Raw genomic sequence first — 27731 nt, 5'->3', positions numbered from 1 at the left:
CCTAGGGAGGTGGTGGAATCTCCATCCTTAGAGGTTTCTAAGGCCTGGCTTGACAAAGCCCTGGCTGGGATGATTTAGTTGGGAATTGGCCCTGCTTTGAGCAGAGGGTTGAACTAAATGATCTCCTGAGGTCCCTTCCAACCCTGATATTCTATGATTCTATGTAAATATCTCCACTGAATAGGACTGCTCATTTGGGTATGTAGAATGCAATGTAAGTAAATGTGGTAGAATTGGGCCCTGAAGTTAGAAAGGGTATCTGGTGCTTTTTATTTTATACTTAAATAAGGGGAGAGAGAATTTCCCATTTACACCGTTCCTTTTTCTGTAACTGTCACACCTAGATGAATTTGTTGTTTGCATCTCACTGTGAATGTCCCCATAAATTGACCTCTAAACACATATATATGAAATCAAGGAATGTGTGTGTCCATGATCCAGAGGTATGCAGTTTGGAAGAGTAGAGGATTATGCCATTAGAGAGGCAATGAAATGTGAGACTCTGCTAGCTTGTCCTAGCTGTGGTGACTGTGTTGATTTAGTTAAACTGGTGCTAAGGTTCTGTAGACACACTCATTTCTGTTTAAACCAGTCTTATTTCAGTTTAATTTAAATTGATTAGGAATTGGTTTAAAAACAAATTTAAATTAAACCAGTACAACTTCCACGCCTAGAGAAGGCTACAGTCAGTGTGATAATAGTACTCATCAATGCTTTGAAAACCAATTTGGGATGCTTTGCTTATGAAAGGCAAGACAGTGCCATGAAACTTACTGTGTACAGGTCTTTTGAATAATAACTTAAAAACAGGGGTCTTGTCTTCTCTGCATGGACATGGAATAGTCAAGGTATTTTTTGTGCATAGGGCATTTTTTTCCTCTGGTACTTTTGCCAAAATTTCATTCCTCTTTTGCACCCCTCCACCAATTCTGCTATTGAGTGGCATACTGACTGGTCACCATCTTCCATTCCATCAGTGGCTGTATTTCAGTGGTGGTGTCTGTATACAGTCTTGTGAGATTTGTGAGTAACTGCTATATAAACATAACATTTTATATAAAAGTTTTAAATGTAGATATGGTATCCCATAGATATTCTTTAATGTTGACTTCCTTATTTTATGATTCTGAGAAGTATAACTGACTAAAATGAAAAGGAGTACTTGTGGCACCCTAGAGACTAACCAATTTATTTGAGCATAAGCTCAAATAAAATAAGTAAATAAAATAATAAAATAAAATAAAACAGTCATAAAATGACTGTTCTTCCTGTTCACCAGTATACTGATCCAGCAAGGTGATGATCTCTAGTTAAGACGTACTGAGGACCCTCAATTCACCTTGAAGACAAGGGAAGTTGAGGGTGCATTTTGCAATAGGTGGTGCTCAACATCACAAAATCAGGTCCGAAATTTTATTTAATGCATTTAAGGTTGGCCTGGCCTTGACTATTAGAAATTGTTGAATCAAGAAACTGAGCCCCAAAAATTGATGAAGAAATTAGCCTGGCGTTATTCCAAATTCTTTTTCAGAGTTTAAGCTTTTAGCTGTGTCACTCATGGGGCTGACTCATCCCACCATTTATAAACCTAATGTAGGTTGGAGAGCTACTGTATATAGCCCTTGTGCAGAGAGAGATGTGATTCGCTCATTACTGCATCTATAGCAGCAAGACACCACAGCAGCCTGCCAGTGTCTGACAAAGAGGATTCTTCCAGCCTCTCCTTATCCCTCCGCCCCTCGCAGAAAAAGTTTTGTGCCACAAAATGTCTGGCACGCAGCAGATTGTTGTCTGAAGCGCAGACTAGGAGCTATTGCTGATCCTCCTAGGGGCGGCACCCTGAAATGGACCCATCCTTTCCCCCTCCTTTTATCTCCGCTATACAGCCTCCCCTCCCCGCTGTACACACAGAACCCCACCCCTCACCGCCCCATTAACAGAGCGCCCCCACTCTCTGCAGCCATACAGGCCATCCTCTCCCCCTCAGACACAAAGAGCTCCCATTCTCCCCAGCCCCCCTCAGTTATAGAAACCCCCCCTTTCCCTTTACAGTAAGACACCAACCTTCAGACGCACGCAGTCCCAGTGCCCATCCCCGCATCACACACACAGCTCCCCTCAGAAACACACATACCCCCGCCACAGAGTCTCCCTCCCTCCCCCTGCCCAACACAGGCTCCCCACCCTTCAGGGATCGCCCCACCCACATTCTCTGCACCGAACTTCACCCGACTTTTCTATTCCTGTTCAGCAGCCAGCATCCATGCCCTGTTGAATATTCATAAGGCGGAGGCGACGGCGGCAGCAGCAGCCTCTTATTGGTTCCCCGAGTGTGTCCCTGCTTCCTCTCCCCCTCCCATTGGCTAGCCAGGCTATCCCTCTCTACTCTCGTGAAGCGGGGCGTCAGCTCTGCCTCTGCTCCCCAGTCTGACTCAACAGGGCGTGGAGGTTCGGCACGGCACCGCGGCAGCTGCGCAACCCCCCGCCAGTGCGAGCAGCCCAAGGAGCTGGCGGAGAAAGCCCCGCTCACTCATTGTTCCTGCGGCCCCAGCACCATGGATGAGCCGGACCAGTTCCCCCTGGTCTCCTCCTCCGGCCCAGCCCGGACACAGCAGCCCCACTTCCAGTACCAGTTCGTGCGGGACCCCGAGGAGGAGGAAGTGGACGACGAGGACTTCGACGAGGTGATGGAGAGGAAGCTGCCGGCCATGGCCGCGGCCGCGGCCTCCGCCCCGCTGCTGGACCTCGGAGGCTCCGGGGAGACCCTCAGCCCTATAGCCCCCGAGCAGCCTCAGCCGCAACCGGACAGGAGACCTCCCGCCCTCTCCTCCTTCTCCAGCCCGCCCCCCCCGCCTGAGCCCGAGTCCCCCGCCCCCCTGCCTCCCAAATCGGAGCCCCCTGCCCGCAGCTCCTTGCCGACACACCCCGCCGCTGGTCCCAGGAGAAGGGGATCGTCCTCCGGCTGTGCTGGTAAGTGCCATCCCCCCCATCCCACCCTGCGGCCTGGTTCCCGCTCCGGGGGAGGGGAGTAGCCGCGCTAGAGGGCGTGGCTGGCTTTGCGGTGGGGGTGCATTGGAGCTAGAGGGGCTGTGGCGGGGAGAGGAAGGGGCACCCCGGCTCCCACACTCTCCTTCTCCAGCAACGCCGGCGGCCCCAGTCTGCAGCAGCCGTGCGGAACAGGGAGTTTCCCCTTTGTCCGCAGCCTTTGCTGGCCTCCTGAGGCACCTCGGGTCCTAGTCTGGGACATGGCCGGACTCGGTGACCCCGGGAGTGAGGTGTGCGTGCGAGGGGGATGCTGCCCGCAGCAGCCTGGGAACAAGAGCCACGTGAGTCTCTCCACGTCCCGTTGCTGCTGCCCGCTCATCCTCCTCTAGCTCATCTCTTTTCTGTCCACTGCCTCCCCCACGCCGCCTTCTTCGCTCCCCCGCTCCCTTCTTGGCTGTTCCCGCCTCCTCCTCCTGCACGTCTGCGCCCCGGGACTTAGGGCTGCTGATTCAGGGCAGATTCTCGTCTTTGTCTTTTAAAATAATATATATTAAATGGGGGACGGGAAAAACGCTGCGTTGGCTGCTGCTTCTCACTGGGCTCTGCGCGGTGTAGTGGTGCGCATTTTTTGTCTTCAAGTCTCTTGTCGCTGTCTGGAGACAAGGGTGGTGGCGAAGCTGCTTGTTCCACCCGTCCATTGTCCCCCAGCGCCCCACCTCCTCGACCCCGCCGCTCATGCTGGGCGGAGACTGGCTGAGTGGGGCGCCTCCCTCTGGTGCCACGCCTAGGAAAAGGGGGGGCGACTTCCTGCTGCGTGCCGCCGCCCGGTTTCCTCAGACGCAGTCGCAACGTAGCTGCTGTAATAGCAGCAGTGGAGAATGCAGGCAGACCTCCTACTGTTGCTGGGTGTTGTCTGTAGTGGAAACCCTCCCCCATATTCCGAATTAGGGAGGGAAGTGGGGAATTCATTTGAAAAAAAGGACTAAAGCTAAGAGCTAATTAGAGCGCATTAGGTGTTAGAGGAGTGGTGCTGTTAAAATGGGCGACACAACCGAACAGCGTGGAGCTGGTGGATTCTTTAAGTGTTAAATTCAAAAGCTATCTGAGACCTAATTGTTTCCCTGATTTCCCTGTCTGTGTCATTTATTCCTCTTCTGGGATTTTTTTTGTTTTGCATTTAATAGCTAAATTATCTATTGCTGTAAAAATAATTTGTGGTGTTTTTACTAGTACAGTGATAGTCCTAGATCTTTAGTATTCTTAGTGACCAGTAATGTGAACATACTGCAGTGTTAGGATCACTTTGTATCCTGCCCCAGAATATATATATATGTGTGTGTGTGTATTTAAAGTACTATTTATTTGGTACTGGGTGGGGAAGAAAGAGGGGGAAGAGATAAACAACTTTCCTCCTGTCTTAAGTCAATCTCACAGGGATGTAGTCAGGCAAAATGTAAATAGATAACTTCCTCCACACATACCCTTACAAAGAGTGCAATAAAATTTTGTTTGTAAATGGCTTCTTTATTGTAAATTCTGTGTTGTTTGCTAAAAACTATCAAAATTAAAATGAAACCTTCTCCCCCCAAAAGAAAATTAATGTAATACAAAAGCATATGCTGAGTACTAAAGACATATATAGGTACGCATGTTATTACAGGTATGGAAATAGATCACAACCTCCCATCCCTCACTTCCACCATAGGGCTGTTAGAGACCACAAATGGCCTTGCTCTTGGTTCTGTTTCATTGTAGAGACAGCATCTCCAACAGTAGAGTGCTCCTTGCATCATGGTGAGTACTAGTTCAGTGCTGATACAGACTAAAGTGCTGAAGCTTGTTGAGCTACTACCGGCACTCCTATAGTACTGAGGCTTTCTTTGAAAGTCTCCCAATCCCACATACTGACCAGCATAGCTCTGTCTAATCTATGATAGTGCTCATTGCCATTTTATTTTAGCACCAGTCATGCTTAGTTGAAACTTGACAAGATCATAGCCAAAGAAGTGTGACTTCTTTTTAAATAATAAAAGTGAAGAAATCAAGATGCCTCATAATTATGTTATCCTTAACTCATAATGACCCATGTGCAATAATACATAAGCAAGGCAAAGATACAAAAGTGCAGTAATACCTAGGTACAGTGGTGGGAATAAAGACTCTCAATGAGATGGATTTCTTAAGCAAATGTTTCTTCTGGGTTTTAGGTTAATTTGTTACGCATCTTTTAGAAGAACTTTGTTAAAAGGACACCAATGTAAAAATTGCACTTCCTTCTAAAAGTACTGTCACTTACAGTTGTTACATTTAGCATCAAAGATTACTGTAACTGAAGGAAATTTGTAATGTAAACTTTTCCTGTTGTTTCAGTTTATTTAATTTGTATATTTGACAGCATTGTGTGAAAATAGATTTGCTGGTTTGTTTTCATGTAGTTAGTTTTTCTGTTTGTATGGGTCCTTCACAAGCAAGTGGGCTGAGGTGTATAGGGGAAGGGATAATAGTTGATGGCCGAGTAGAAATTTTGCCCAGGAAAAGTGCCTTTGAGTAGGAATGGGGAAGTGCTTGAGCAGAGTGGGGAGGAAGGAACAGAGCAGGCCCCTTGCACTCCTTTTAGCAGGAGGTAGGGGGCAGAGTTCCTGAATCTGTTGTTTTTCAGAGAAAGGGAAAGGCAGGGAGCAGAGCAGTTCCTGAGCCATTTCTTCTTTATAGAGTAGAAATGATGTATAAAACAGAGGATAATGATGACCTGGGTGGTATTTTCAGAGAGAGACCAGACGATAATAAGAAGGGTGTAAAACTTCACTTGGAAGGGGCAGAATTTATTGAAGACAAAATTAATTTAAAGTAGTGGTGCAGAATTGACTGATATAAATTTGTTAGTCTCTAAGGTGCCACAAGTACTCCTTTTCTTTTTGATGTAGGATGGGCTCTTTGGGAAAGCATGGCTTTTAGGTAGGGGGCACGGCAGCCCTGTAGTTTACTCATGCTGGTAGCCTTAGTCTTTGTCTAGTAAGCAGTAGGGAAATATTTTGAGTACTTGTTTCTGAAACTACTTTTAACTCTTTGATGTCTCACTCTAGAAATATTGTCTATATATTTGCTTTATTTAAGGACTACATGAGTAACTCTAGTTTTCTTATATGGAAGAATATTTTATATTTCAAACATATTGTGTATCTTTTTAAACTTCAACAGTTTTTGCGCTGGAGCAGTTAGCTTAATAGCTGATGTTGGAACAGTTTATCCCTACATAAGTGTTTAGTTTGGCTCCAGTTTAGGTCACTTTTTTAGTCACTGTATAAAATTGACAGGATTAAATTTGTGCCTGTGTCCTGAGGTAATATAGCTGACAACTAAGATGGGATGTATATAGGTAACAGTTCAGCCTGTTTTTGAGGATTTTAGTTGCATACACTTTCTGTTCTGTTGTATATGCTTCGGATATGCTTTGTGATTTCATGTGTTTGACTTAGAATTTAGAAAAATCACTTTTGGGCAGAAGTTGTCTACAATATGTGAGATTTCCTTGTATTTGTTTTAATTCAGTTGTTTGCATTTTGAATAATTTAGACGTTCTATTTAAAATAAACAAAGAATGGAGTAGTAGTATTGCCTGTAGTAAGAACATGTATGATGACATTTTGGACAAAGGAATCTGTACCTTCAGTGTCAGAATTGAGTAAATGTATGAGTAAATGAATATTAATAAGTTGTCCAATACAGAAAAAGCAGTACACAACTGGAATATGTAGAAAAGACAGATGTACAAAGTTAAAAGATAGAATGTGGCATGCAACAACTTCGATATATGCCTTTCCCAGGCAACGTTTCCTGTCAGCATCATCAGGTTATCAAGATGATATTTTTCTTGGTTATTAATGTTTGTTTATGTTTGAGATACTCTTATTTTCACTCCTAATGTAATACAGTGAGTATGTCCTACATTACAATTTTCCTCTACATATATCAAACTTAGAATATAGCTTTAGTTTGCTATTCAGTTTCCTCTTTTAGAGCAGTGTTCTTATGTGATGTGTAGGAGAGGTGAGTGATCAGTGGGTTGACTGGTTCCAGTAGTGCTATTTTCAATTTTTCCTCTTCTGCTCTTGTTTCCATGATCATGGTTATTCAGGGAGAAACTATGCTTCATCACTTTGTCTGAAATTTTCAGACCGTCATTGCCCATCTATCTGGATATGAGAGGGAGTTATTATTTTTTCCTTTACTATCAATGAAGTCAAAAGCATCTATTAAATTTTTGAAGTGGAGGGCTTGAAAACAGTCACCTGTGGGCCTAACTTTAGTCAGTCACCCGTGGGCCTAATTTTGCGCTGAGCATCTAAATTTTACTTCCATGGGAGTTGTGGGTAATTGTCATCTCTGGAAAATCAAACCATATTGCCTAGAGGACTACATCTACTAGCCTGAGGATGGTACTATTTATTTATTTATTTTTGGACAGGGGTCCAGAGAATGAGCCCAGTGTGCTTTAAAAGCAGTGCTGTAGTAGGAAGCCCAGCACAGACACTCCTTCTTTCTCTGTTGTCTGGAAAGGGAGAAGTAGACCAAACTTCCAGTAGAGTTCAGGGCAGCACTTTGAATGAAAGATCCCGCCTTTCATATTTGCCTTGGTTAGGTGAGATCTGTCAATTTGGAGCTCTCCTGGCTGCATTCTCCTGGCTATTCTGTCAACAGCAGGGGAGAAGGGCTTCAGTCATTTTCAATCCCTTACTCCTTTGCAGCCTTTGCTGATTTGAGCATAGGTGTGAAACTGACATGCTAGTTTCACTTTGCTGCTGTCAGGGTCCCTATTTCAAGGATACTTTTTCACTTACCTTAACAAATGGGAAGACTGCCCCCCACCACCTGCCCCAAAGTTTTGTTGCAGTGCCATGTTGGCTTGTGCTTTACTTACTTCTTAAGTTAAGGGCTCTTGAATATTATCCTGAGGCAGAATCCAACTTAGTAAAAGTTTCATCCTCCCTTTTTTTTTTTTTTAAAAAGGTAGACAGTGTGGGCAGTTTTTTACATATCCACACTCCCAATCGTTCTACTCTCCCTCTACTCCCCTGCACTTGAGTTCTCTGCTGCCTGTCCCCCTCTCTCCCTGCACCTGCTTCTCTGTTCCCTAGACATATTTCCTAGCCATTTGGTTCTGTTCTCCCTGCTCCCCAGCTGCCTCATTCTATTCTGCTTAACTGTCCTGGACTTACCTCTTCTGCTGCTGATGTAACAACATTTCCCTCTGTAGGTCTCATCAGTAATGGGGAAAGAACCCTGACCTCTTGTTTTTAAAAGGTGTGAGCTTCTACTGTAAGAGCTAAAAGACGTATGCCTGTTAGCCTGATCAACCTCTATATGTAGTCCATTACAAGGAATCTTGATGGACCCTCCAAATTTGTTATGCTTTCAGAAGCAAGGCTCAGTTTTTGAATGAGAACTCAGTTTATTCTTGGAATTCTAACCTTTCTTCAGAGCTTCTTGTAGGCCAAGTCCTCCCAAAGCAAGCTAGCCTCCTCAGACAGCAGCATATACATCGCTGATAGGCCTCTGAAAGTGCTCACTGCAGGGGTATTCACCCTGTTCTTAAAGGGGCAACTCCCGTTTCTCTCATTCTATAATTTACAGAGCTAGTAACAAAAATAACAATATAAATACAACAATAAACAAATATTCACACATTCAAAAATTATTATTAAATACTAACTAGGGCTGTCGATTAATCACAGTTAACTCATGCGATTAACTCAAAAAAGATGAATCGCGATAAAAAAATTAATCGAGATTAATCACAGTTTTAATCGCACTGTTAAACAATAGAATACCAATTGAAATTTATTAAATATTTTGGATATTTTCCTGCATTTTCAAATATTTGATTTCAATTTTACAACACAGAATACAAAGCGTATAGTGTCTACTTTCTATTTATTACAAATATTTGCACTGTAAAAATGATAAACAATGATTACCTCCTCAGTAATGTGGTAAAGGACTGAACTAGCTTATCTTTAGTCGCTGTTCTGACTTATCAGTATGGCAGGATGGTGTAGCGAATCTTGCAGTTGTGCAGTCTGTGTTGCTTTTACTTTGTGGCTAAATAAAATAAAGTGGAGCTACGTCCCTAGTGCTGTCAGTTCAGACATTTGGATCTTTATAAACTACTTTTGAGTAATCCATTTCAGTAGTCTTTCTTTCCAGAGGAAGAATTGTTGCTTCAGAAATAACTACCAATTTCTTTAGGAGATGTGCAAGCCTGATGGTGAAGAACTAGGACTCATTCAATAGGAAATTGTTATTTAGCCATAAGATGATATGTTCATTGGTGCTGAGATGGGAAAAAGCTGTGAGCAGGTGTGAAGATTTTTTGTAACGATCTTGGAAGTGGGGGAAGTAGGTTGCAGAACTTGAAGTAAAGTACTTGTTTTGAGTCCATTTTTGTCATTGGTCTGAGATGACACATTCTGTATGGGAGACTACTAGATTAATGTACCAGTCTTCAGATTAAATTGCATGACTCCAGTTTGCATGAATTGCATGAAAATGTGAGAGGACCTAAAATATTGTAGAAGGAGGCTAGCATCTTCTGTCTTCCAGTGAGTAATTACAGTTCATGGATCCTTTTAACACATCTGACTACATCTAGCTTTAACTGATATCCTCAATATGTCAAAACTATGGTTTCTTTTTACATATGAAACTTTATTGATCTTCACTGTTATAGCAGCTTGCAATTCATTTCATCCAAGGTTCTGAAAGCACTTCACAAGGTGGATCTGAGTTTCATTTTACAGGTGGGAAAACTGTGTCAAAGGAAACCTTTAGTAATTTGTCCAAAGTTCAGTTAGTGAGAGAACCTGGGGTTTTTACTCTGCCAGGTGTTCTTATTAGATGGTTTAAGGGCTTTGAAATACTTCATATGTAGCCTTCAACAAATGGAGGGTGAAGATATCTGCTTCTTGAAGAAATGTTACTTAGTTCCCGATAGAAGGTCTGCAGAGATTTTTTTTTCCATTAGCTGTCTTACTAGCTTTCTTGACTTATGTGACCAACTTATATCTGTTGTTTTTAAATCGATAAAGACTCTTCCCAATTGCTTATCAGCAAGTAAGTTGACAGCTGGGTCTTCTAAACTACAGCTTGACGAAGGCATTGTCTGTACTAGCACTTGTTGGCAAAACTTTTGTCGGTCAGGGGACTGAAAAAATATGCTCCTGACTGACATAAGTTTCGCTGACTAAAGCGCCGGTGTGAACAGTGCTGTCGGCGGGAAAGCTCTCTCCCACCTACATAGCTACCACTGCTCCTTTGGGGTGGTTTAATTATGTCGGCAGGAGAGCTCTCTCCCATCAGCCTGGAGTGGCTACATGGGAAACCTTACAGCAGTGCAGCTGCAGTGGAACAGCTGTGCTGCTTTAACGTCTATAGTGTAGACATAGCCTAAATATGGCTTCAGTTAATGGAAAAAATCCAATTACTGATTGCAGAGTTGCAGTCATTCCTAATGTTACAAAGTGATACTTCTAGTATCTAATTGTGTTCTTTATTTTGTATTCCTTAAACACTTTAGTACAATGTGGTAATTGTAGTAGTTGTATCACAATGGGAAATCATTTAAATTGAATGTAGGCTTTGTCTACACATGAAAGTAAATCCAGAATAAATTAAGTATTCCTGATTAACACCTTGTGTGAATGTGCTTATTACAGAACAAATAAGAATAAAAGCGTCCAGACGTAGCTATTCCAAGAATGACTCCCTTTGCAGACGAGTCTTTTTTTTTGGACAGCTTTCAGATTATGGTCTTGTTTTTTTGTCATGAGATTCTTGCATAGAAAAATATTCATTTAATGTCCATTTATACTAATGAAAAGTTTAGAATAAACTGATGAAGGATTAAAAAAAAAAAACTGATGAAGGGGAAATTTTCAAAGGTGACTTCTCCTTCCTAGTTAGGGTCCATCAATTTTGGTTTCCAGATCCAAAGCTGAGGATGGAGGATTTTACCCATATGGGTTCCCTTCTGTTGAAGGGCATGGTAGTATCCCCTTCTTTCCTTTCTCTGCTGGCTAGGACCCTCTGGAAAAACAAAGACATTGTCAAAATAATTTTTGTTCTATCTTGGACATTCAACTCCTTTTTCTCTTGAAGATGTCAATGTTTATTGTACCTTGTTTCCTATTAACTTTCTTGGTGAAAAACTGTGATCTCTAAGCCTCTTAGCACCTATCAACCCTTAACCAGGGGCGGGGCTACTCAGGACTCAGGGAGACCAGGGCTTTAAAAAGTCTGCTCCTAAGCGACCAGAGGAGCTCGCGACCAGGAGAGGCAAACAGGGGAGTTTTGCGAGGGAGTTTACAGGGGGAGTGTGAGCAGGGGCTAGAACTCAACATTCTTTAAACTTAAAAGCCAAAAACATCCCCTTGATATAAACAAAACAATAAAGGAACCAGCTGGAGTAAAAAGAAAATGCAGGGAGAAGTCCAGCAACAGAGTGGGGGCTACCCAGTTTATTGCACCCAATGCAGCATGTACCTGCCCTATAGGCAGTGGCATATGTGTGTGCATTCGGTGCAAGGAGCTCCTGTACTCAGAGACCATGTACAGGCTTTGGAGACCAGAGTGGCTGAACTGGAAGAGCTGAGGGAGACAGAGAGGTACATAGATGAGACTTTCTGGGACACAGTAGAATGGTCCCACCACTGGTCTGACAGCCTCTGTGCTGCTGAGGAGGATGAAAGTCCCAGGGAAGGAGAACATCAAACTGGAGCAGAGGGAAACAATCCCATAGTTGGGACCCTCCTTCCAGATGATGATGTGGTATCCTCTCACCCTGACGATACCTTTCAGGGGAAGGGAACGCCAGCTATTAGAAAAAGACAGGTATTAGTAATGGGTGATTCAATCATTAGAAACATAGATAGCTGGTTTGCGGTGACCGGGAGAACCGCATGGTGACTTGCCTGCCTGGTGCAGAGGTTGCGGATCTCTCGAGACATCTAGATAGACTTATGTGTAGTGCTGGGGAGGAGCTGGTAGTCTTGGTACATGTAGGTACCAATGACATAGGGAAGGATAGGAGAGAGGTCCTGGAGGCTAAATTTAGGCTGCTAGGAAAGAGATTGAAGTCCAGGACCTCCATGGTAGCATTCTCTGAGATGCTCCCAGTTCCACGTGTAGGGCCAGTTAGACAAGCAGAACTGCAGAGTCTCAATGCCTAGATGAGACGATGGTGTAGGGAGGAGGGGTTTATATTTATTAGGAACTGGGGAAACTTTTGGAAAGGGGTAGCCTATACAGGAAGGATGGGCTCCACCTAAACCAAAATGGAACAAGATTGCTGGCACTTAACGTTAAAAAGGTCGTAGAGCAGTTTTTAAACTAAGGGCTGGGGGAAAGCTGACAGGTGCTGAGGAGCAGGTGGTTCGGACATCCCTTAGGGGAGGATCTATTAATAGAGAATTATTAATGAGTGAGGATGAGAGGATGGAAAATGATAAAATACAGGGTCTGATCAGAAACAGTCAAATAAAAAAGAGTTCCATTCAATTATATTGTGTAGTGCCAGACAGTTAAAAGGAGACAAGTTTTTAAAGTGCTTATATACCAATGCTAGAAGTCTAAATAATAAAATGGGTGAACTAGAGTGACTTGTATTAAATGAGGCTATTGATATAATAGGCATCACAGAAACTTGGTGTAATGAGGATAATCAAAGGGATACTGTAATAACAGGGTACATAATATATCTGAATGACAGAACAGGTTGTGCTGGTGGGGGAGTGGTATTATATGTGAAAGAAAGCATAGAATCAAATGAAGTAAAAATCGTAAATGAATCAAACTATACCATAGGTTTCAGAGTAACAGCCGTGTTAGTCTGTATTCGCAAAAAGAAAAGGAGTACTTGTGGCACCTTAGAGACTAACCAATTTATTTGAGCATAAGCTTTCGTGAGCTACAGCTCACTTCATCGGATGCATACTGTGGAAAGTGTAGAAGATCTTTTTATACACACAAAGCATGAAAAAATACCTCCCCCCACCCCACTCTCCTGCTGGTAATAGCTTATCTAAAGTGATCACTGTCCTTACAATGTGTATGATAATCAAGGTGGGCCATTTCCAGCACAAATCCAGGTTCCCCCCCCCCCCACACACACACACAAACCCACTCTCCTGCTGGTAATAGCTTATCTAAAGTGACCACTCTCCTTGCAATGTGTATGATAATCAAGGTGGGCCATTTCCAGCACAAATCCAGGGTTTAACAAGAACGTCTGAGGGGAGGGGGGTAGGAAAAAACAAGGGGAAATAGGTTACCTTGCATAATGACTTAGCCACTCCCAGTCTCTATTTAAGCCTAAGTTAATTGTATCCAATTTGCAAATGAATTCCAATTCAACAGTCTCTCACTGGAGTCTGGATTTGAAGTTTTTTTGTTGTAATATCGCAACTTTCATGTCTGTAATCGCGTGACCAGAGAGATTGAAGTGTTCTCCGACTAGTTTATGAATGTTATAATTCTTGACATCTGATTTGTGTCTATTTATTCTTTTACATAGAGACTGTCCAGTTTGACCAATGTACATGGCAGAGCGGCATTGCTGGCACATGATGGCATATATACCATGTATAGCATGGAACCTATCCTTGCAACAAGCCCGTTGCCAACTGTGCCCACATATCTATTCAGGGGACACCATCACGGGGCCTAATAACATCAGCCACACTATCAGAGGCTCGTTCACCTGCTCATCCACCAATGTGATATATGCCATCATGTGCCAGCAATGCCCCTCTGCCATGTATCATTGTGTATCATGTGTGTATCATTTTTGTAGTTGAAGTTATGAATATTGGCTACGTACTTGTATCTCATTGTGTTTTGATTCTAAGTAGCCTCAATGAAGGATTTGGTCCGCTTCTTGGGAAAGGACTATTCTCAGTAAGTGCCCAATCAAAAAACACTTAACTGACAATGAACTTTGGGAGATGCCAATCCACATGTGAGCTGTCCTGGGAACGTTCAAACCAGGGGTAGGCAACCTATGGCACGATCGCCGAAGGCGGCACGTGAGCTGATTTTCAGTGGCACACACCCTGCCCTGGTCCTGACCACCGGGCCGGGAGGCTCTGCATTTTAATTTAATTGAAGCTTCTTAAACATTTTTAAAACCTTATTTACTTTACATACAACAATAGTTTAGTTATACATTATAGACTTACAGAAAGAGACCGTCTAAAAAATGTTAAAATGTAATACTGGCACACAAAACCTTAAATTAGAATGAATAAATGAAGACTTGGCACACCGCTTCTGAAAGGTTGCCGACCTCTGGTTCAAACTAACATATAAACAATGGCGTCGGCCTGTGAAGAACTGAGTGATGCATGGACATGTGACTCCAAACTCCATCTTGTTGCTGTGATTTTGCACAGGAAAACCAAGGGGTTTCCGCCCACAAGAGAGAGAATATAAAAGGCCCTGGAAACCCCTCAATTTTTTCTTCAGTCCTGCTTCTTGCTTCTGGAGGAACTTTGCTGCAAACTGAAGCTCTGAACAAAGGACTGAATGACCCATCCCAGCTGTAGATGAACTCCAGAGACTTCATTTGAACCTGTAGTTTATTCCATCACTGCTACAAGCCTGAACCAAGAACTTTGCCATTACTGTATGTAATTGATTCCATTTAACCAGTCTTAGCTCTCATCTATATTTCTTTGTTTTCTAAATAAACCTTTAGATTTTAGATTCTAAAGGATTGGCAACAGCGTGATTTGTGGGTAAGATCTGACTTGTATATTGATCTGGGTCTGGGGCTTGGGATCGGGAGAACCTTTTTTCTTTTACTGGGGTATTGACTTCATAACCATTCGTCCCCATAACGAGTGGCACTGGTGGTGATACTGGGAAACTGGAGTGTCTAAGGGAATTGCTTGTATGACTTATGGTTAGCTAGTGGGGTAAAACCGAAGTCCTCTCTGTTTGGCTGGTTTGGTGTGCCTTAGAGGAGGAGAACCACCAGCCTCTCACCAAATTCCCTCACCAAATTCTCTTACGCAAAGTAAGCTGCCATGGGATAAGAGGGAAGGTGGTCTCGTAGATTGGTAACTGGTTAAAAGATAGGAAACAAAGGGTAGGTATAAATGGTCAGTTCTCGGAATGGAGAGAGGTAAATAGTGGTGTCCCCCAGGGGTCTGTTCTGGGACCAGTCCTATTCAACATATTCATAAATGATCTGGAAAAAGGGGTAAACAGTGAGGTGGCAAAATTTGCAGATGATACAAAACTACTCAAGATAGTTAAGTCCCAGGCAGACTGCGAAGAGCGACAAAAGGATCTCACAAAACTGGGTGATTGGGCAACAAAATGGCAGATGAAATTCAATGTTGATAAATGCAAAGTAATGCACATTGGAAAGCATAATCCCAACTATACATATAAAATGATGGGGTCTAAATTAGCCGTTACCACTCAAGAAAGAGATCTTGGAGTCATTGTGGATAGTTCTCTGAAAACATCCACTCAATGCAGCGGCAGTCAAAAAAGCAAACAGAATGCTGGGAATCATTAAGAAAGTGATAAATAATAGGAGAGAAAAAATCATATTGCCTCTATATAAATCCATGGTACTTCCACATCTTGAATACTGTGTGCAGATGTGGTTGCCCCATCTCAAAAAGATATACTGGAATTGGAAAAGGTTCAGAAAAGGGCAACAAAAATTATTAGGGTTATGGAACGGCTTCCGTATGAGGAGAGATTAATAAGACTGGGACTTCTCATCTTAAAAAGAGTGTGTTTGACTTGAACCCCTTCCACCTCCACTTCCCCTCTCTGGGTCCTCATTCCTTTCCCCCCACAAACCTTCCTTTTTATTTCTGATATAGTCCAGGCTTCAGGAAGTTGAGCTGCTGCCTCTGATATGTAGAGTTAGCAGCATAGTACTGCAAAGAGAGTCCTCTAGAGGACCGCCTGCATCTGTTTTTTCTGTGAACTGGGTTTTTCCGGGGTGTTCTGGTTTGTGCCAAATCAATAGGCTTGTGATCACTGATGCATAAAACATAACCTGAAAATTTGAAGTTGATGGCATGCAGCTTTCCAAAATTATTGTTACTGATAGAGGAATGTAGTTGCACTGAGTGTTAGACCTTCCTTTGCTTGGTTGGCGATTATCTAGTTTGACCTCTTGCACTATGTCGTCTCGCCAAGAGGATTGCATAACACAAGCCATAGAATCTCAGCCAGTAATACACTTGTTCTTTTATGACCTGCAGTACTGCATGCTGACTAGTGTCCAGTGAGAGTATCTAGTCTGTATTAGAATAGTCACTTAATAGTATCTGCCATAGTTAGTGTTACAGAGTTTCAATTAGAACATTGCTTTCACATGTTCTGAATTAGGGTTGAAATTTTCTACTAGTGGTTGCTAAAATGAATGTTAGGATAAAGAGTTTGAGCAAATCCTTTTAGCCATTTTAGTTCTAGAAGTGTAAAAAACCCCAACCCCTAATTTTTTCTTTTAAAAAGAAAAGACATTTATTTCATAAAACTAAATTGGCTGAACTTTGAAATTTGGCACGTGAACAGTGTTCATTTTAAGCTACTTGTACAACCAGCTTTGGCAAAAATTGGCTGAATGATAGAAGTGATTTTTTTTTCATTTGTTTGCTACGCATTGAACATGTTTTGCACCTTTTTACATGCCACATTGTACATTGAATCTGCCTTATGTGTTGTGCTCAGATTCTTAGTTGGACAGCCAGTGTGTAAATGTTATACAGAAACTCCTCGGAAAGTTCTTCCAAATAAATTATACTAACATATTATCAGGAACTGAAGAAAATCATATGGATGAAATTGCAGAATTCATTATTTTGGAGCCTCTCTGTAATGTTTTTCTGTATCTTGAAATATCCTGCAGATTATAAAATTCATTTAAAGGTGGACACCTCTGTACAACTCTTTAGTACTTCCTAGTTCACTGAAGATATCTTGTAATGCATTGTTATGTGACATCATAGATGCTGTAGCTTACAATTAGACTTCTGATATTTTGTGATGTTGCTAGGAAGCACCATGAAGATCTCTGGGAATTACCCAGATTAAAAACAAAGCAACAAAAGACCGTTTACATTGTCTTGCAGCCTGCTTTTTAGGAGAACTTAGTGTGTGTTTCTGTAAACTTAGCCATTCAGAAAAGTTGTTTTTAAACAAATAATAGCAACCCTTCTACCCTGCTTATCTCAATGAGATGGGAAATTAAGTGTCTAATTGGGATAATTTAAATACTAAAATTAAGTTAACTACATTATATTTTTTGCATTTCCTATCTTTAATGTCCTATAGCAGCTTTAACTTGAAGGCTTCCCTTTAAATTCCTATCTTGTACTTGAATGTTGCAAGATTAGTCATCTTTCTGTGACACGTGGGTACAATGGGTAAACTAAGGACAGCATGGCGGTGTCAGCTCTAGGTAATTTGTTCTTTTATATTGTTAGGAGTCTAGTACAGTGGCTCTCAAACTTTAGCAACCCGAGGACCCACATTTTGATTTAAAAATTTTTGCGGATGCCCAAGCCGGCTTCTGATTTTCCCTGGGGGTACCGCTCAGCCCCAGGCCCTCCCCCCAAGACCCCCTACCCCATCTCTTCTCTGCCTCTTTCTGCTCCCTCCCCTGATTGTGCCCCATCCCCGCTCCTTCCCCTCCCTCCCAGCACCTCCTGCACACCATGGAACAGGTGTTCCGCAGCGTGCAGGAGGCACTGGGAGGGCAGGGGAGGAGTTGATCAGTGGGGCCGGTGGCCCTGGACATGACTTGTGGACCCCCTGGAGTATCCTTACTGACCCTGAGGGGTCCATGGACCCCGGTTGGAGAACCTCTGCTTTAGTATACTCCTGGGGGAATTCTGCACCAAAAAACTAAAAATTCTGCACACAATATTTTAAAATTCTGCAAAATTCTGCATATTTTATTTGTCAGAGCCCAGCAGGAAGGCCAGACACCTGCATCCCCTTCCTCCCTTCCCCACCCCCGAGCCCAGCTGTGTGGCAGTCCCCCAGCCCAGACACCCGCACTCACTACCCCCACCACACCCAGAGCCTAGCTGCAGGGCCCTCCCAGCCCAGACACTTGTACCCTCTCATCCTCCAGAGCCCACCTGCAGAACCCCCGACCTAGACACTCACATGCACACCCTATCCCCCAGAGCTCAGCTGTGGGCCCTCCCCCAGCCCAGACACCTTCACCCTCTAACCCCCAGAGCCAGGAAGCCTGATGCTGCATCCTGGCCTTGTGTGGAGTTTCCTGCACGCTGCCCCCTTCTTTCAGGGCGTGCTGAGAACTGCAGCTGCCGGGAACCCTCCAGCTCCTCCTCCTCCTCCCCCTCCCACGGCAGTGTCTTTTATCTGCTGGGTTCAGCGGCCCTGAGTGGTGGCCAGCAGCTCTGTAGCCCATTTTTGTGGGAATTCTGTGGGGAAAAGAAAATTCTGCGTGCACAACATTAATTACTGCACAAATTCTGCATGGACAGTGGCTCAGAATTCCCCCAGGAGTACTACTATCATGGATGCTTGGACAATTAAGAATGAAGACTAATTGCTGTAGTTTACTGCTCTGTCTTAGAACGAGCTCCTGGCTTGGGGTATGGGGTAGCCTTAGTAACGCCCTCATGATAAAATGGAGAATTTTGAATTCAGAGACACCATACTTTCTGGGTTTGTGTATAGTCCTGTGGTTTCTAATGTGGATGTAAATACTAGTTACACATTGTTACTGATTGTGAACTGAATACTTGCTTGCTTACTCTTCTTTTCAAACTACCTAGCCTTCATTTATTTCTGCTGAGGTTCTATGTATTTGTTTTTCAGATGAGACCCTTTTTGCTCTTCCTGCTGCATCTGAGCCTCTGATGCACTCCTCTGCAGGCAAGTTCTTTCTGCTAGCCTTTTGTCTTAGAATACATTCTGCACTTTGACTGTCACCTCATTAACTCCTTCCAACTAGTTTGCATTTACCAAAAGTTGGCATGGGTCCAAGAATAGCATTTATCTTCCAAATTCTAAGCTTGCAGTTTATCTGCTCAAGATTCAAATATGCATTTGTTTCCATAGATGGCAGATAGTGACTGTTATAAACAAGCTACTGCTCTGTGGATTCTTGGACTCTTGATACAGGAAATCATGTGATACAATTAACAGGTTAAAATTTTAAAGCATAGTTGCTCTCACTGACTAGCAAAAGCTTTAATCAGTAATAACTTTTTGCAGTATTTTATGTGAAAATGAACTCTATGGTATAGCATTTACTCAGTGGCCGTTCCTCTAATATGCTATCCATTGAATCTTTTTTTTGTAAAAGGGAAAATAAGACCGATTCCCCTCCCACCTCCCAGCCAACACACACACCTGGTTAGAGTTCCCTAACATTCTTGTTGGTGATACTTGGATTGGATACTGTTCTTCTTTGATTTTTTGATCTTAACTAATCCTTGCACTGCATAAAGTTGCTGCTTCTCTAACCTTTTGCATACTTCCCTGCTTGCTAAAAGACGTGAAATAGAATAACATTATATTCTAACCCACACTTTATTTTAATGGCTAGTAATATTTATGATAGTTTTAGAGGAATATTTTAATAACTAATATTATTTTGAACTTGTCATACAGTTTGCATTAACTTTAAGAACACTTGCATTCTCTAACTTTCCTTTCTGTCCATGGTCACAGAAAAAGTTATGGACTTGCAGGAGAAGCCAGGTAGCACTATGTCGTCTGGCCAAGAGGATTTCACTGCAGTCCTGCTTGACACTGCTGCTTCTCTTCCTTCCCTCTCTCCTCTCTCAGCCGATCCCTTTAAAGAGCACACAACCTTTGATATGCTATCAGATGGATTACCTGCAAGAGGCATTTACAACAAAAATGAAAGTGAGGCTTATAAAGAAATTGCAAGGAATCCATTTCTTGTAGAGAAAAATGCCAGAGATGTTCCAGAGATGGAATATTCAGAAATGGAATTCCCATTTGCTAAAGCAGAAGCAGCCATTATATCACAGACTATAGAAGAAAAGCTGCTAGAGAACAGTAAAGAAAGGTTTAACCTAGAAAAAAACCCTGCACATCAGCAACATACATCTCCAGAAGTGCCCGTTGATTTATTTGGAAAGCATGATGAAGAGGCATCTTCTGAGAAAGTGAAATATGATAGCAGTGATCATGGTGAAAAAGTGGTTTTCGAAGAAAACACTCCTATAAGGGAAGAATATGTAGACTTCAAACCATTTGAACCAATATGGGAGGTAAAAGATACTTGCCATGGAGGTAGCAGCTTGAAAGTGGTTGTTGGAAGTCAGGTAGATAGCAAATTAGAAAGCAGTTTAGATGAGAAATATGATGCAGATAAACTTCAGATACTAACAATACAAAAAGATCTTGAAAACAAAAGTGAAAGCAGTAATGAAGATCTTTCCTTCCCAAACACCCCAGAAGCTATAAAAGAATCTTCACAAGCTTATATTACTTGTGCTAAATTTGAATCTGCTGTAACATTTGATGACAATATGGCTAAAACTCTTTCTCCATTAGAGGAGGAGATGTCAGAAAATAAAACGGATGAGAAAAAAATAGCAGAAATGAAAGCCCAGATTGGCACAGAACAGAATGATACCTGTATTGAAGTAGTAGCCAGGCATAACCAGGAAGCTGACTATGCTGAAACAGATAGTTTATCAGAGAAGTCTGCTGATACTGCAGCAAATATGTCTGAAGGTCTTACTCCAGATTTAGTACAAGAAGCATATGAAAGTGAAATGCATGATGCAACATGTACAAAACTTGTTTATGAAACAAAGATAGATTTAGTCCAAACATCTGAGTCATCACAAGAGCCTTTGAAACCTGTGATACAGCTCTGTCCCTCGTTTGAAGGAGCTGAAGCTGCCCCATCTCCAGTCTTGCCTGATATTGTTATGGAAGCCCCATTAAACACTGGAGCTGCTGGTGCAGATGCTACTGCTGGGCAGCGTGAAGCCTCCCCATCAGAAGCTTTTACTCCTGTCATTGATTATGAGAATGTACAACAAGAGTCTGGGAAATCTCCACCATACGAAGAGGCAGTGAATGTATTATTAACACAGGCACAAGAAGCAAAGGAGGAAGCTGTATTAAAAGAACCTGATCATAAGAGTAGTGCAGTTGCTGAAGAAATAGAGACTCCTTATATATCTATTGCTTGTGACTTAATTAAAGAAACAAAGGTCTCCAGTGAATCTGCTTCTCCAACCTTTATAGATTATTCAGAGACACTAATAACAGAATGTGTTTCACAGCATGTGCCCGAACATATTGAGTCCTTTGAAAAGATGTCACCCCAGTCTGGTAAAACTGCCTTGTTTAGTGGTCAGCCAACACCTGAGCTTCCTCAGAAAGAACCAGTAGTTGCATCCCTCACGGTGGAAGATAAATCAGTTGAAAATACTGACAAGATTGTAACAGATGATGATGGTAAGGAAGGACGTACAGATTTGCTACATTCTACTGGCAAACCCTATTTGGAGTCTTTCCAACCTGAATTGGAATCTTCCATAACTACTACTACTTTGCCCTCTGAGTCAGCTTTTATAGAAATAGCCAAGAAGGGGAAAATTCCTCTTCAAATGGAGGAGTTGAGTACTGTGGCCTATTCAGATGATATGTCTGTTTTTAAGGAACCAAAAATAGTAGACAAAGTTCTCTTACCCACAGAGTCATCTCCAGTCCCACTGACCGAAGACTTTATGACATTAATCAGTCCTAAAACTGCTCCTAAATTTGTGACAAAAAACACTGACAAAGAAATATCGCACAAAGATGAAAGTAAACAGATTACTAATGTGCTCAAAGCTGAGACGGGTCACTTACCTTGTCCAGAACTACCCCATGATCTGTCTTTAAAGAATGTGCAAGTGAAAGCTGAAGAAAATATTCATGCCTTGGTAAAGTCCTCAGAGGCTTTGGTCAGAGAAGTGCCTGAAGGATCCAAGTTGGTGTTACTGCCTACTGATGTTTCACGTTTGTCCACTGAGAAAGAGGTAGTCAGTATAGGAAAACCTGAAACTCTTGTGAAAGAAGCTGAGAGAGAAGTTGCTTCTGTTAAAGACAAGAAAAAATCTACTGCTATATTTACAGCAAAGATGAGTAAATCCTCAGGTAATCTTCATACACTGTCTTGCACTTCACTAATCAACATATTTCTTTAGCTAAACTTAAGCATTAATGACGTCTCTTTTTTTAAAATGGATCACTATTTGTACATTTCATTGTCTAACATATTTCTGGTGCCCACGGCTTAAAGTGTGAGAACTGTATTAACATTTTCCCCATCCTGACTGCATCATTATTTTTTTGTGTTCAGTCTTGCCTACCAGCCACTCAGGGTGGATTTCCCTTCCCCAGTCTTCTCCTCTCCTCTTTTTACTGATGGTCTGTTGATAGAGAGCTTTACCCTGAGCTAAGAGAACAGCTTACTGCTTACTTCAAAATTCTTTGGTGCTCCTCAATAAACGGGACATCAAAAGCCCTGGAAACCAGCTTTTATTGCTCAAAGCCATGTATGTTATCTCTACGTTGCTAGCCACAAGTTTTGAGACCAAATTATTCCTCAAAGGCATGTTGCCATAGTAACTGGGGCGGTTAGTCTCTTAATTTACATTGTATGAGTTTATCTCAAATGCTTTTGTTTCTTCACCTACAGAATTTAATCATAAATCAGATCTTAAAACTTTCTGGGTAGTTTTTCATGTACAACTTGTAGCCATCAAAGGCGCACTGATATAGCCTAAGCAATAACTTATGTATTGCTTTCCAGTGCTGTAATCAGTGGGCCGATATGTACATCGGATATCTTAATATTCACATTATTGAAAATGCTGAGCAGTAAGAAGTCCAATATTCTGTGAACATTAAAATCACTTCGTACACATTGTACACAGTTATATTAGAGATGCCCATTTTTTATTTTTAAAATGAGATCTTAGTGAGCTGTACTCTAGCATAGTATTTCCTTACGTTCACATTGATTTAAAGTAGCAGAAAGGTAGAGGATAGGACTCTCAGCATTTCATGTTTTATAATTACTGTTCCAAACTATATGCCTCATTCAAATCCAGCTCAGTTGTGGGATAAAATAAAACGGTGTTTGCCTTTTTGGTGCAGAACACTATGTTCCTTCTTGAAAAATTCTTGTGAATTGTACATAAGCCTGTGATTTACTGGAAATCTGCTTCTGGCACAAGTTTAGTATAAATGTTGATACTTTGGAATCGGCAATCATTTCAGCGTATGTATCCCTATTAATCTGAATTCTGTGAATTCTTGTTTTACTACATGCATGATGTGCAGTTTAATTTTTATACTTTGTGTTGGTATTCCATGTTACCTGCATGCAGCAGACTTAAAATTCCATAAGGGTTCTGTTTTGTGTGTGTGTGTGTGTGTGTACTGGTACCATTACCTTATTTATCCAGTGCCTACTTCAAGAGCTTACAATTTAAAATTACACAACATTCTAAAATTAAATGCAGACTTTTTCCTTCCTAAAAGTTGCTGCTATTTCTCTAAAATAAACAGAAAGATCTTTTCTTTTCCTTTCCGGATCCTGTTGCCACTTAGTATAGCTGTATTTATATTATTACAAAGTGTTCCTTTGCTGTTTTATGAAGACTTCACATCCAATACCAGTTGACCTCTCTGGGCATTTTTCTTGAAACTAGTTTCTCATCATTTGAACTCAGGGAAGCTATCATCTGTTTAAAAAAAAGTTATTATTTTGAACAAGAACCTTTTAAAGCACATTGGTAATAGATTCCTAGACTTTAACGCCAGAAGGGACCATCATGACCATCTAGTCTGACCTCTTGCACGTTGCAGGCCACAGAACCTCACCCACACTCTCCTGTAATAGACCCATAACTAAGGCTATGTTTTAATCACGAGTACTTTTAGTAAAAGTCATGGACAAGTCATGGGCAGTAAACAAAAATTTGCAGCCCGTGACTTGTCCATGACTTTTATATATACCCCTGACTAAAACTTGGGGGGAGGGGCGGTTCAGGAGGGGGTGCTGGGGTGGGGGGCGTGGCCTGGGGGCCCCCCACAGTTGGTTGGGGGGGCACCGTGAGTGTTCGGGGGTGCAGCACAGGGGAAGATGCAGGTGCTGGGGGAGGAGTCTGGGGGGCCTGAAGCAGGCTCCGTACCTGGCTCCTGGGAAGAGGCGACCCTAGCTCCACATGCTGCCTCTGCTCCACCCCAAGCCCCGGTTCTGCAGCTCCCTTTGGCTGGGAACTGTGGTCAATGGGAGCTGCAGGTAAGCACCGCACCCCAATCCTTAGCCCCCCCCCCACCCAAATTCCTGCTGCTGGGAAGCGGGGGGGAGCCCCTAAGACTGCCCCAGCAGTGGCTGGTGAACCTGGCCTGGGGCTGCCTGAGCTGCTTAGGTGCACCGGCCTGCAGAAGTCACGGAGGTGATGGAAAGTCACAGAATCCGTGACAAACATGGAGCCTTTCCCATAACCTCTGGCTGAATTTCTGAAGTCCTCAAATCATAATTTAAAGACTTCAAGTCACAGAGAATCCACCATTTATACTAGTTTAAATCTGCAAGTGACCCGGGCCCCATGCTGCAGAGAAAGGTGAAAATCCCCCTAAGGCCTCCATCAATCTGACCTGGGGGAAAACTCCTTCACAACCCCAAATATGGCAGTCAAACCCTAAGCATGGGGGCAAGACCCACCAGCCAGACACGTGGGAAAGAATTCTCTGTAGTAACTCAGACCCTTCCCATCTAGTATCCCATCACCAGCCACTAGAGATATTTTCTGCTAGCTGTTGCAGATTGGCTACGTGCTATTGTGGGCAGTCGCCTCATACTCCATCAAGTTATCAGTCTTGAAGCCAGTTATTTTATTTTTTTGTCCCCACTATTCCCTTTGGAAGGCTGTTCCAGAACTTCTTTCCTCTGGTGGTTAGAAACCTTCATCTAATTTCAAACCTAAACTTGTTGATAGCCGGTTTATAACCATTTGTTCTTGTGTCCACATTGGCACTTAATTTAAATAACTCCTCTTCCTCCTTCTGATATATTTATAGAGAGTAATCATATCTCCCCTCAGCCTTATTTTGGTTAGGCTAAATAAGCCAAGCTCTTTGAGTCTTCGCTCATAAGGTAAGTTTTCCATTCCTTGGATCATCCTAGTAGCCCTTCTCTGCACCTGTTCAAGTTTGCATTCATCTTAAACATGGGAGACAAGAATTGCAGACAGTGTTCTAGATGAGGTCCCACCAGTGCCTTGCCTGATGCATCCTAAGATTGTAGTAGCCTTTTTCATGGTTGCATCACATTTGGCTGCTCATAGTTATCCTCTCGTCAACCAATACACCATGGTCTTTCTCCTCCACTGTCGCTTCCAACTGATATGTCCCCAGCTTATAGCAAGAATTCTTGTTGTTAGTCCCTAAATGCATGACTCTGCACTATTAAATTTCATCCCATTTCTATTACTCTAGTTTTCAAGGTTGGCCAGATCTTCTTGTATGATATCCTTGTCCTCTTCTGTATTGGCAATATCTCCCAACTTTGTGTCATCCACAAATTTTATTAGCACACTTACTTTTTGTGCCATGGTCATTAATAAAAATGACATGCTACGTTATTTTAGAGGAGGAAAAACATCTTTCTTCCAAGATTAGTGCACACTAAGGTACTGAGGTAAAAAGGCTATTGCAGCAATTTGTATTTGTTCCCACTTGTCTTAAAGCTAATGTGATATTTTCTTGAGACCTGTCAGTTTATAGGAAAGATAGTTATAGATTGTTGGAACCTGGATGCAATTTGTTGACAAAATTACTTTTACTGTTTTCTGGTTTCCAAAAATCCATCTTTCATCAGTTTTCAAATTGATGAGAATGTGGATTCAGAAAAATGTGCAGCTTAAATTTCTCTCTAGTTTCTTATTAGTCAATGCGCTGTGCTCTTTTTTTTTTTTCTTTTCTTTTGCTGTCTTGCAGTTCCTGTTTGTTGTTGTCTGTGTGAAGATGTAGGTGTCGTTAAGTGCCACAGAAGCTATAACCCTGTTGGTTCTAAAACCATTTACTTTAAAATTGTATGTGAATAGTTGTGGTAAGAATCTTCTTGAACCAAAGCACTTAATATATACGCCCACGTATGTTTCTAGGCTAGCAAAAGGATCTGAGGTTCACAACCGTGTCGAAGCAATGGTTATGCCTGTGCTTGGACTGGTGCTTCCACCTTTGGTCTAATCAGTGATGCTGCAGCAGTGATGAACCATAGGTCCTAAGAAATGAAGAAATTAATTGGTTCAAGGCTAATACTCAGATCTGAAGCTAAAAGTTCAATTAAACTGGTGTTGCTTAATACACACTTTTACACTGCCAACATTTCTTCAAAGGGTTTGTGAACTCCTTGCACATTTTCTCTTGTTCACCCATGCCAATCCATGAAATAACTTAGTCCATCCCATGCTTTGCTGCACATTGGGCTACCCACATTTGCCATCCTTTCCTGTCAACTGCCCGTCATAGAATCATAGAAGATTAGGGTTGGAGGAGACCTCAGGAGGTCATCTAGTCCAACCCCCTGCTCAAAGCAGGACCACCACCAACTAAATCATCCCAGCCAGGGCTTTGTCAAGCCAGGCCTTAGAAACCTCTAAGGATGGAGATTCTGCCACCTCCGTAGGTTACCCAGTGCTTCACCACCCTCCTAGTGAAATAAGTGTTTTCTAATATCCAACCTAGACCTCCCCCACTGTAACCTGAGACCGTTGCTCCTTGTTCTGTTATCTGCCACCACTGAGAACAGCCGAGCTCCATCCTCTTTGGAACGCTCCTTCAGGTAGTTGAACGCTGCTATCAAATCCCCCATCACTCTCCTCTTCTGCAGACTAAACAAACCCTGTTCTGTCAGCCTCTCCTCGTAAGTCATGTGCCCCAGCCCCCTGATCATTTTTGTTGCTCTCCACTGGACTCTGTCCAATTTGTCCACATCCCTTCTGTAGTGGGGGGACCAAAACTGGATGCAATACTCAGAGGTGGCCTCACCAGTGCCGAATAGAGGGGAATAATCACTTCCCTCAATCTGCTGGCAATGCTCCTGCTAATACAGCCCAATATGCTATTGGCCTTCTTGGCAACAAGGGCACACTGCTGACTCATATCCAGCTTCTCATCCACTGTAATCCCCAGGTCCTTTTCTGCAGAACTGCTGCTTAGCCAGTCAGTCCCTAGCCTGTAGCGGTGTATGGGATTCCTACTTCCTAAATGCAGGACTCTGAACTTGTCCTTGTTGAACCTCATCAGATTTCTTTTGGCCCAATCCTCCAATTTGTCTAGGTCACTCTTGAACCTATCCCTTCCCTCCAGCATATCTACCTCTTCCCCCAGCTTAGAATCATCTGCAAACTTGCTGAGGGTGCAATCCATCCCATCATCCAGATCATTAATAAAGATGTTTAACAAAACCGGTCCCAGGACTGACCCCTAGGGTACTCTGCTTGATACCGGCTGCCAACTAGACATCGAGCCGTTGATCACGGCCCATTGAGCCCGACAATCTAGCCAACTTTCTATCCACCTTATAGTCCAGGGGTTCTTCAACTGGGGCTTGGGACCCCACAGGGGGTCATGAGGTTTTTACATGGGGGGTCACGAGCTGTCAGCCTCCAATCCAAACCATGCTTTGCTTCCAG

The 27731-nt window shown here is 42.6% G+C and overlaps 1 protein-coding gene across 4 annotated transcripts in view; it reads left to right on the top strand.

Annotated features, from left to right (window-relative positions):
• Nucleotides 1-2374: 2374 nt before the first annotated feature.
• Nucleotides 2375-27731, top strand: part of RTN4 (reticulon 4) — a 56025-nt gene continuing 30668 nt past the window's right edge. The window contains exons 1-3 of one of the 4 annotated variants that reach the window (XM_077813922.1): nt 2375-2970; nt 18862-18918; nt 19720-22176. In XM_077813922.1, coding sequence (XP_077670048.1) covers nt 2556-2970; nt 18862-18918; nt 19720-22176 — 2929 coding nt within the window. In that variant the 5' untranslated portion in view covers nt 2375-2555. Of the gene's footprint in view, nt 2971-3100; nt 3327-18861; nt 18919-19719; nt 22177-27731 lie in introns of those variants that run through there. The other 3 variants (XM_077813923.1, XM_077813924.1, XM_077813926.1) reach the window with 3 other exon arrangements.

The sequence above is a fragment of the Eretmochelys imbricata genome, chromosome 3 (genome assembly GCF_965152235.1).
Source record: "Eretmochelys imbricata isolate rEreImb1 chromosome 3, rEreImb1.hap1, whole genome shotgun sequence".
Taxonomy (NCBI): domain Eukaryota; kingdom Metazoa; phylum Chordata; order Testudines; family Cheloniidae; genus Eretmochelys; species Eretmochelys imbricata.
This window is presented reverse-complemented; position numbering and strand designations above follow the sequence as displayed.